Raw genomic sequence first — 11,214 nt, 5'->3', positions numbered from 1 at the left:
CACACACACACACAGGGTGTCCACAGCTGTGGAACGTGAGCTCCACCTCTCACAACTGCTACATGTGCACACTTCACCCCCTTCCACAAATGCACACATCATCCCCAGTATGTCACACAGACACACACGGGCTTTTTATCCACTAACAGGCACTACAGCAGAGCACACACCAAACAGCAAATGCCCCTGATACTTGTGTGTCCTGCAAGCCTGTCCCCCCTGCACGTACACCTTGTGCTAACACTTGGGGCAGGACTTTGCTGGGGCAGGAATGTGGAGCATTTCTGGGTTCGTGGGACCCCAGTGTTTCCTGTGACCCTTCACTCTGAGGTGGTGGCACTTCATCTTCCATGATGCAATACAGTGTGTCCCCCCTTCATGGCTCTTCGGCCACCAGGTTTCATGGGGGGTTGCAGTTGCCTAGCCTCAACCACTCACCATTCACCATGGCTGCGCTTTGTTTCTCATGAGGCATGATGTTCCCTCACCCAAACCAGCAGTGCCCCAGTACCTTCTGCCCACCCCTCAGTGTGTCTGGACTACTTCTCCCACAATGTAGTCCCTTCTCTCCCCACCCCCATGTCTCAACTGCCACCAGGCCCTGTGGGAGCTGTAGCCCTGATGTCCCCAGTCCCCTGCAGAGCAGAGCTCTCTTAGCAGGAAGATTATTGTCTAGCGAATTGGATGACCATGGCCAACTCCAGGTCAGACACACAGGGCAGTGTGTTCCCACAGCAGGAAGTTGACCCACAGGCCAATGTCCCTGGGTTTGCTGGGATCCCCATCCTGTGATGTCCCAGAGTCCAGGCTGGACATGACCCACCAGGGCAGGCCCAGCAGCTGGGGGTGGGGAAGGGGAGTAATAGGACACTGCCTTTCCTTGGCCTGAGTTGTAGAGATGCAAACACAGCCAGATGCTACCAGATCTGTTGACACAGCAGGCCTTAGAGAAATGTGCCAGAGCAAGGGAGGAGAAGCCAGGATACCTGGGTTCTCCTCTCCACACTCGGCCCCTCAAAGAGACCAGGTTAAGCCTTGCTTCAGGAGTTTATCCCCTGCCAGCATCACCTCCTTGCATTTACCATCCCAGATGCCAGCCCACGGTGTGGTGATGTGCTCCTGGGAGACTGAGCTCCCAGGCTGCTTGACCAACAAGCCATGGGGTTGTGCTGACCCAGCGCTGAGTGGAGTTGCCTGTGGGAGGATATTGAGCCTCCGATTTGTGTGGGCACCTCTGTCTTGCAGCAAAATCAGGGACTCATGCTAATTAGAATTAATTATTACCCAAGGTTCAGCCAGGATGCCTGGCTTCTGCCCCAGCTCCAGGAAGGCAGTGGGATCTGCTGGGTTAGAGCAGGGGGCTAGCTACTTTGCTACTAGGTTAGTAGAACGCAGCAGTCCCAGCTCCCCCTTTCCCCCCAGTGCTGTTGGTTGTACTTTGACCGCGGTGTAACCCTTTAGTGACTAATTACCTGGGCTGTAGCTAATTTTACCCTTCCCCGTGCCTGGCCATATGCTCAATCGGATTTCGGGGCAGAGCTGTGAGCAAAGACGCATTAGTGTCAGGGTCAATCTGTCAGGGGACCACGGGATCCTACCCCCCTGCCCCAGCCAGAAGAAGGGGGGCAGAAGCAGTGAGAGCCTGCAGAGCAGTCAGCACCCCCCCGGCATCTTTTGTACCCAGGGTATCTGGCATGGAGGCACAGCTGCACACGCAAATCAGGACCTCACATTCTAATCCTGACGTAAAGCATCACCCTCAGGACACCTAAGCTGCAGAGAGAGCCCAGGTATCCTGGCTCGCAGCCCACCCCTGCCACCAGCCCCCCATTTGCCTCTCCAAACTGGGGACAAAACCAGGGGTCCTGGCTCCTGTCCCCCTGCTCTAATCCCCCAGACCTCGCTCCCCTCCCAGAGCTGGGGACAGAACTCAGGTGTCCCTCTGCTTTAAGCCATTAGGGCCCACTCCTAGCATCCCCTGGTAATGTAATCCTGGAGCTGGCACAGGTGGGGGGGAGGGGGCATTTCAGGGCTAATAAATGCAGTTGGGTGCTTAATTTGAGGGTGTGATACCAGTCTGTGGGCTGAACCTATGACTTTGCCTCTCCCCTCCCCATCCTCTTACTTCTGCTAGAAGCTTTACTATAGACTCACCAGGATCAGGGCCCCATGATATTGGGCACTGCCCAGGCCCAGAGTCCCTGGGATGAAGGCCCTGTTACTGAACATGCAGACAGAAACCCAAAATGCATCCGAGCTTGGGTGCAAAGGAAAAACTGAAACCCTGAGCGAAGCAGAGACATCCATAGCTCCCCAGTAAGGCAGGGGCAGGAATAAGACTTAGGAATCCGGGACCGGTGGACCCCTCTGTACCACACTTGGGAAAATGGAGGGAGGAACAAAATGAAGGATTGTGGTACTCCAGGCAGTAAGGATTTGGACCTGTGTAAATCTCTGAAGCCTCTCCCCAGGCCCAGCCCCCACTGCTAACTGCCCCCAACCCTGAGTTTTCATGGGTCATCCCTGGGTCCTGATGCAGTGCAGTGGGGGTCTGGGGTGGATGGTTCTGGGTCAGTGGATCCAGAGCAAATGATGCAGTCTTTTAGCATATGAGTCAAGACAGATGGAGCGAGTGGGATGAGGCCTGAGGGACGAGTTGGTGTGATCAGCTCACATAGAGCCACTAGAACCCCCAAAGCACACAGCTGGGACAGGGGTATAAGTGTTCGAATGTGTGTGAGACACATAACACATCCAGTGTCTGTATATGCATGGGTGAAACACAAAAGGATCGTGAAGGAATTGTTTGTGTGGGAGAGAAACAGTGTGTGAGTACAACACATGGTGGTCAGGGAAAGATGGGTAGGCACAACACAGTGGGACCAGTGGGTGTGTGTATATACACTCATAGATATGTGGTGGGAGAAACCTCCCTAAGGTTCGTTGTCTAGCTGTAATTTGATAGACAGACAACGCGGGTAAAGACAGACAGCTGTTTATTTGCTCGAGCAAAGACTATAAAGCCAGCAAAAGGCAAAATGGCCCCCCCTCAAGGGTGAGGCGATCTTTTATACTTATTATAATAAGGCAAGACTTATAGGGTTAACAAAAGCAATACTTGGGCGGTGCTTTACAAATCTTTGTAACAGCGTATTTTTATTAAGCTGAACTAGCACTTTTTAAAAGCTAAAAGTTAAGTAACAGTAACATTATAATATGTTAGCAAAACCTTACACAGTAGTAGATACTTCTCAAGGACACAACCACTGCACCCAGAACAATGGCTTCCCAGTCTTATCTTACTTTTTGCTGTAGCTGATTTTTCAGCACAAAGACACAGATCCACTTTTTAACTCAGAAAATGCTTAATACAGTTAAAATGATTACTTGACACAAGCAAAGGCTTAGCTATCATTCTGCCTTGTGGTCAGCTGCATTGCTAGGCCACAGGTCATGCCTTGTATTCAGCTGTAAAGCTAATACTTCTTAATAATCCAAATTATTGTTAACCTAACAGTATGCTATCAGAAAACTATTCTATTTCAGGGTAATAACAAACATGCTCACCACAGATATTAGGGTCGGAAGGGACCTATTAAATCACCGATTCTGACCCCCTGCCCAAGGCAGGAAAGAGCATGTGTGTATGTGCCCAGGCCTGTGCACACCTCATGAGCCAGCTAATAGGGTAACTAATGGTTTTTGTCTCTGGGCTCAGTGCCGCCTGCCTGCTCTTACCTCAATCCCCAGCCCTGAGAGTTTTGGAAGGAGCCCAGAAGCCTCCACCCTTTGGAGGATGGCCCAGGGGAGACAAGCTGGAGATGGGACGTGTCTTGCAGGATGTGCTTTGCCTGAGCCAGAGCTAAAAAGGGGGTCTGGGGGGAGGAAATGTCCCTTTACAAATCTGCTTGTCTGTCTATCCATCCCCAGCACCTCCTCCATCAGTCTGGTTGAGCCCGCCCTGGCCTAGTAGGCCATGGCTGGCTCCACAGCCCATTGTGCTTTCCACCAACTGATCCTGTCCCCCACTCCAGCCCAGCTGGGACCTGTGGCTTCTATTGAGAGGCTGGCCCAATCCTTCCATTCCCCCAGTCCAAGCCAGACTATGTCCCCAGCTCCTCCCACCTTGTCCAACCAGTCTGTCTGGTGCCAGTGGTGTTCCCTGCCTCCATTCATGGGGTGGATCCACGGGGAGGTGTGGTGGTATGGTCACACCCTACCTTACAGTGTGTAGTGAAGTGACCTCTATCTCCCAAGTCTGGCATGGGATACTGGGGGGGAAGGTGAGGGGAACAAGCATGCATGGATCAGATGCAGAAAGGAGGGGCATTGTCCCACAACCATTCCTGTTCTCAGCTGGCTCAGGCACAAGGCAAATCTCAGGGCTGCTCCTGCCCTGCTCCAGCCAGGACCTGTTGGGCATGGCTGCAGAGGTTGTCAGGCTTGGCTGGGGAGAGCAGTGGTGGATAGGTCCCTTCTTCCTGTACCTTCTCTCTTCCTGGCCCCCACCAGTGTGACCCACAGGCTTGGAGGCTCAAGCTGTGCCTCACCAGCATCTCCTCCTTGGTGGAGCTGTGGCACTGGACCAACCTGTCATACCCTACTTCTTAAAATTCTGGATCAGCCTATGCTCCCATATCCCTGCTTCCAACCTGAATCCACCTCCTGGGATATTTCTAGGCAATGACCAGGCTCTGCCAGGCTGAACAAACCTTGTCTACTCACGTACAATGGTCTCTGAAGCCCCCAGGCCCCAGAGCCCTTGTACTCACCTACCCTGGCCTCCCCACCAGTACAGTGGGCAGCTTTCCAGGGGTGGGGGAGCTCTCTGGGCCTAAGACATGGGCTCCAACACTTCTGGTCTCTGATGGAAACCTTGCCTATTATGTCCCTGGCTTGCACTGACCTTTCCCATGGCTGAGGCTCCCAGTCCTCCTGCCTTCCTCTTCTCCCCTGTTGCTTTTGGCAGCTGAGCTCCCAGTCTCCAGCAACATTTGTTCATTCCACTCTGTGTATCTTGGTACATTTTGCTATTGTGGCAACTTCTCCACCACCCCAACACCCCCAGCACTGCCTTAAAGGATATTCTGATCCTCTTCTGCCCAGACAATGCCTCCAAACCTTGGGCTACCAGCAAAGTCCATTCACCCATGTCCACTTTCCATGTTGAGGACATGAAAAATGACACAGGACAAGATCAGTGCCATGAGAGTCCACAAGGAACTCCCTGATAGCCTAAGACCCCCTCATCAGCACCACCATGGACCATTTGCCCTCAGACTGGTCCCTACCCACCTTCCAGCTCCTAGACAAACTACACTGCCCCAGACCAACCAGTACCTGCTCCAGTCCCAAAGGATGACTAGAGATGGCCTCTCGCACAACCCATCCCTGTTCACCTCCTTAGACTAGACTGGCAGTTAGATAGATAGATAGATAGATAGATAGATAGATAGATAGATAGATAGATAGATAGATAGATAGATAGATAAAAAGGAGTTGTGAATAGAGAGAAAGGGAGAGAGAGAAGGGAGTGATTGGCTGGATAGATCAATAGTGATCTATTGATCTATTTATCAATCTAGGTGCATGGCTGGAGGGGGTGTGTTGGGCTGGACAGACAGATAGCCATGGGGCTGTGGGGGTGTGAAGGTGAGGGCCTAAGGGCAGGAGACAGGCCGCCAAGCCGCTCAGGGCTGCTGAGATCCCGCTAAGCACCTACTGATCCCCTGGCAAAAATAGCTTGGGTGCATTTGCGGAGGAGGGGGGCGGGGGGTGGGAGGCCAAGCTGTCACCAGTTCCCCCCCTCCACCCTCCCAGCCAGGCGAGTCTACAAAAGGATGCTGTTGGGGGAGATGGCCAAATCATAGCAGACCCAGCAGCAGGGTGGGGGGCCAGGGCCATGGGGAACAGCAAGAGCGGGGCCTTGTCCAAGGAGATCCTGGAGGACCTCAAGATGAACACACGCTACACGGAGGATGAGCTGTGCCGTTGGTATGCCAGCTTCCAGAAGCAGTGTCCTGATGGGCGCATCAGCCGTTCTGAGTTTGAGAAGATCTACGCTAACTTCTTCCCCAACTCGGACCCAAAAGTCTACGCCCGGCATGTCTTCCGTAGCTTCGACACCAATGATGACGGGACACTTGACTTCCGGGAGTACATCATTGCCCTGCACCTCACCTCCTCAGGCAAGACCCACCTTAAGCTGGAGTGGGCCTTCTCCCTCTTTGATGTTGACCGTAATGGTGAGATCAGCAAGAACGAGGTCCTCGAGATCATCTCGGTGAGGCTTGGATGAAGAGCCGCCAGCTTTCCTGCAGCATGGAAGTGGGGAATGAGATGGGGGTGGCTAGAGTCCCTGCAGCAATGCCCTTGGACTGGGGATGAGCAGGGGTGCATGAATTTCCCCAGCAGTGCCCTGAGAAGGGCGAGATTGGGGTGGGAGGCAGTGAGCACCAGAGTGATACTTGAGCAGGGATGAGCAGGGACTGGAGCAATGCCCTGGGGGGGCAGGGGGATAATCTGGGGAGCAGTGAGCTTTCCTGCAGCAGTGTCCTGGGAATGGGATGAACTGAGTGGGTCTGTGAGCTTTCCTACAGTGGCGCCCTGAGCAGTGGGGAAAAACTAGGCAGAGCTGCATGGTTCTCCTCCAGGCAGTACCCTCAGAAGGGCACAGAGCATAGAGAGGAGTGTGATGTAAGAGGGTATCAGTGTTGTGAAGGAGGGGTGTGGGAGCCTGTAAGCCTCCCTTGGGGTGGTACCCTAAGAAGGGACTCAGGGGAGGGAGCGGGATGGAGACAATTAAAGATGCATGTCATGAATGAGTGATGTGGACTGCAAGCTTGTCCTTGAGGCAGTGCTCTGAGAGGCACGTGGGAGGCGGCGGAGGTTTGAGAAATAGGTGGGTGTCACTGTGGACAGAGTGGGAATGGGGAGTCTTAAGCTTCCCTGCAGGAGCACCCTGATGGAGATGGACTAGGGGTGGGCCTGCAAGCTTCCCCTCAGACCAGTGTCCAGAGGCAGTAGGAGGTGGTGAGGTCTTGGTACCTAGGAGAGCTTTGGTGCTGAAGCTGAAGATTCCCCATAACTATGCCCTGATGGGGAGGAAGCAGGGAGCTGCAAGCTTCCCCTTAGGACAGTGGCCAGAGAGGGGGTCTAGGGGGTGGGGCATGCAGCATGATGAGCATCTCAGGAGAGCTTTACAGTTAAAGTTTGGTAGGGTGGTGGAGGTGGGTGTTGGGTCTGTGAGTATCCCTAAAGTCATGTCCTGATGGGAATCTACCCCAGAGCAGTGATTTGATGTGGGGTTGTGAGTATCCCCTGCGGGCAGCACTTTGAGACAGGACAGGGGGAGCTTTGGTGCTGTGAAGGGGGAACATGGGAGCCTGTGATCTTCCCCACAGCACTGCACTGAGGTATGAACAGGGGCGTTGCAAGCTTTTTCTCATGAGGGGTTGGGGTGGATGATAGGACAGATAGCTGCCCTAGGAGATGAAGGTGTTGAAATGGCAGTGCCCTGTGGTGGCTCTGACACCATGAAGAGGGAACATGGCAGCATCTCCCCAATAGCAGCACCCTGTCCATACCTAACTAGCATGAAAGCCTTCTGGCTGGGCATGTGGGTGGGAGCAGGGGTCAGGGCACAGCTCCTTGGTCTGGGATGTCTCTGACAGTCATGGGCATGAGACAGACACTTCTAAGGGGGTCTGCTCTGAGGAGACCAGCATGGCAAAGCCCTCATGAGAAATATACCACATCAGACTCATGGGCTTACCTACCCCAACATCCAGACTCCCTCCCTGCCCCAGATCACCCCATGGGCCCAGCTACCATTGGGGAGGTTCTGCTTCCCTTTACTGGTCCTCTGTGCAGACCAGTAGGCACCTAAGCTGAGCTCTGCTTGCCAGACCAATTCCCCCTTCTAAGTCATAGATTCATAGATGTTAGGGTCGGAAGGGACCTCAATAGATCATCGAGTCCGACCCCCCAAGTCCATCTCTCTGTCTGTGGGGACTGCAGTGGGAATCCCCTTGTCGGAGCCCAGGCCTCCCAGGTTCCTGGGTTCCCCTGTGTCAAATGGACCTGGGAAGGCAACTGCCATATCCACAGCTGGGGACACCTTGCATGTCAGGGTTACTACATCCCTTTACATAGCTGCACACCCCCCCCCCGGAGCTGTTCTGTCCAGGGGAAGTGTGTGTGTGTGTGTGTGTGTGCGCGCGCGCGCGCACGTGCTTGCGCGTGTACGTGAATGTGCGCACACACATATATCAGAACACATTAATTTGTTCCTGGTGCCTCCTGCTGGTGGATTTGGGCTCCCTGTGCATGTGCATTCATGTGCTTCTATTACCCCTATTGGAGGAGATGGTCCCTCTCGCACGCAGGTGCGAACAACCTAGTGGCACTTGTCCTGGCTTTGTGGATACACCTCAGCCTGTTTGGCTTGCACAGCACCCAAGTGGCCTCAGCCTCCATGAAGGGCATTGGTTCCCGCCCACAGATGAGAATCCTGTTATGCTAATTGGACTTGATGACCACCCCACCTTCTGCAGGCCCTCCCTGCAACGGCAGGGGGGGAAATGTGCGTTAAGAAGCTCCAAAACAGCCCCAGCCCTTGAGCTGGATTTGCGGCTGCGGGCAGATGAGAAATACCAGAGTGCCACTAGGAGAAGGGGGAAATGTCATGGTCTCACCATTGAGGCCCCTCCAGGAGCAGAGCAGGGAGATAACCCTAGTGTCCAGGATCCACCCCAACCCTCCATTGCAACTCAGAAGACCCCACATCCCTCCCAGAGCTGGGAAACACCCTGTATTGCCTTCCAACTATGTGTGCGCATGTGTGCATATGTGTATGTCCCATAGAGACTGAGAAGCCTGCTCTGACCTGTGGTGTTGGCCCCATAGGGAGGAGCCCTGGGCTGGTGGCTGGGTCTCTAGGGTGACTTGTGACTGAGTGAAGGAGAGCCTGGCACTGTTTGCTGAGGACTCCTTGCCACTGGATTGTCAAGGGTTTGAAGATCAGCTCCCCTCCCCTCCCCCTGCCACCAGACTGTCACTAGATCCTTAGCACAGGTGCCAGATTTACCTTCTGGTCTGTGGTGAGAGCAGGATACTGGGGCCAATGGGCCTGTGAGGCTGATCCTGGCCAGGAAGGGGCAGATAACAGGTGGATCTGTCAGGCTAACTGGAGGACGGGGCTCAGCTAACGAAAGGACAATGGTGTAAAGTATCTAAGCAGAGAGGGAAAGCCCTTGACTTTATCTGTCCAGCCATCCTTGCTCACTCCCTCTATGCATCCAACCATCCCTATCCCCTGTCCAAGTACTGACCTTTCACATCTCCATGGCACTGGCCCAAGGTTGCAAAAGGGTACAAAAGGATGAGACTTATGCTGCCCTCAATCCCCAGGGAATAAATCATCTCCACACAGATGCACTTGCTTCTGGTAGGGAGCACACTGAGGCTGGGTAGGCAGAGCTTCCTCACCTGTCCCTGAGATGTGCCCCATCCCAGAGGTGATGGCATTGGGGATGTTCTGCTTTCCCTCCTAACACATTCCTCCTCTCTGCAGGCAATATTCAAGATGATTCCTGCTGAGGAACAGAAGACCCTGCCTGAGGATGAAAACAACCCTGAGAAACGGACAAACAAGCTCTGGGCCTACTTCAAGAAGGGAGAACATGGTAACAGGCCCCTCCTCCACCCCAAGCCCTGCTTCCTACTGAGCCCAGATCCCCAGGGGGGCACTTCAGTTACACACCCAGAAACAGGGCAGGGGGTAGCAGTGCTCACACACGCATAACTCAACTCAGGGCATTTTCCTCTTCCCCCTCCCCAATCCCAAAATACCAGTTACCTTAACTCCCCAGAGATGGACCAACCCTAAGCAGGCCAGTGCCCCCCGCCCCCAAACCAGACTGGGGCAGGGGCCTGGAAGGGATATCCAGGCCTGGAAATCTCATTAACCATTTTTCTCCTGGTCCCTCTTTCTTCCCTCCTTGTTTCTGCTGCAGATAAAATCGCTGAGGGAGAGTTTATCTCTGGAGTGATGAAGAATGAGGAGATCATGAGACTGATCCAGTACGAGCCCAAGAAATAGGCAGCCAGAATGTGCCCGGGGAGGGGTCTCCACTGTGTGCACAGCCGCACCGAGGAATGCATGAATGGGATGGATGAGTGCGAGTGTGCCTTGGTCTGGGTGTGACTGCAGAGGTTCAGCTTCTTCCCTCCTTTCCCTCTGGTGGTACCACTTGATGCTCCATGAGTGACCAAGCTGGCTCCCAGGTGCTGCAGGATTTGGTGGGTTAGAGCAGAGGGGCTGGGGGGAGGATACTTGGGTTCTATCCCAGTTCTGGAATGGGGGGTGGGGTGTAGTGGGTTGGAAGAGGGGCACAAGCCAGGAGCTAGGACTCCCAGCTTTGGGAAGGGAGGTGTGGCTAGTAGTTTAGAACAGGAGGAAGTAAGATAGAATAGATGAAAGAGAAGGAAGGGAAAAGTGAATGAGAAAACAGATGAAGGTAAAATCTGTCTCCACAGACTCACTGAGATATGGGCCTCACTTTGCCAGTGCTGGCCAGTAAAAAATAAATACCTAAACCACCAGACCCCTCTGCCCTCCCAGAGCTAGGGACTGAACCTAGGAGAGATTGAACACTACTACTATACCTGCAGCTGGCAGAAACTAACCAAGTGTCCACAAATGGGAAAGGCAGCTCCGAAGACTAGGGTGTCACTCGCCTATGAGTTTATTTGCTCCCTTCCCAAGCCCAGGTGGAAATGAATCTGGGTGAGTTTGCTGCCCACTTGTCTGAGCTCTTCCCTCACATCAACCTCAGTGCAGCCCCACAGGATTGCTGCCTGTGAGGGGAGGGGAGGTGCACATACATGTGTCTCTCATTTGTGTACTTGTACCTGTTTTTCAATAAAAAGCATCGCGTCATGGATAAACACGACCCCACTGGCTCCATCTGTCCAGGCAGGGGACTCAGATGCGGAGGCTGCCTATTGCCTTCCCCCAGCTCTTTTGAATGAGACATAGGAGAAACACTAACCCACAAGACCCATTAAAACAGAATTCCCTGGTCTGACCCCTGGATTCTATTCTAATTCTAGAAGTCATGTCTCAACTTTCCTCCACCTCATCCCTCAACTCAGCATATCCCACTCTGCTCTGTGGAGGCACATACCACATTAATGCCCCAGCAGCAGGAG

General features: G+C 53.6%; 1 protein-coding gene across 1 annotated transcript; it reads left to right on the top strand.

Moving 5' to 3' along the window:
* Positions 1-5,902: 5,902 nt before the first annotated feature.
* Positions 5,903-10,352, top strand: RCVRN (recoverin). The gene is made up of 3 exons (XM_006266510.4): positions 5,903-6,283; positions 9,575-9,686; positions 10,017-10,352. The coding sequence occupies exons 1-3, from the start codon at positions 5,903-5,905 to the stop codon at positions 10,100-10,102; spliced, it is 579 nt and encodes a 192-aa protein (XP_006266572.1). The 3' UTR covers positions 10,103-10,352.
* The last annotated feature ends 862 nt before the right edge of the window (positions 10,353-11,214 follow it).

This window comes from Alligator mississippiensis, chromosome 5 (genome assembly GCF_030867095.1).
Source record: "Alligator mississippiensis isolate rAllMis1 chromosome 5, rAllMis1, whole genome shotgun sequence".
NCBI classification, from domain to species: domain Eukaryota; kingdom Metazoa; phylum Chordata; order Crocodylia; family Alligatoridae; genus Alligator; species Alligator mississippiensis.
This window is presented reverse-complemented; position numbering and strand designations above follow the sequence as displayed.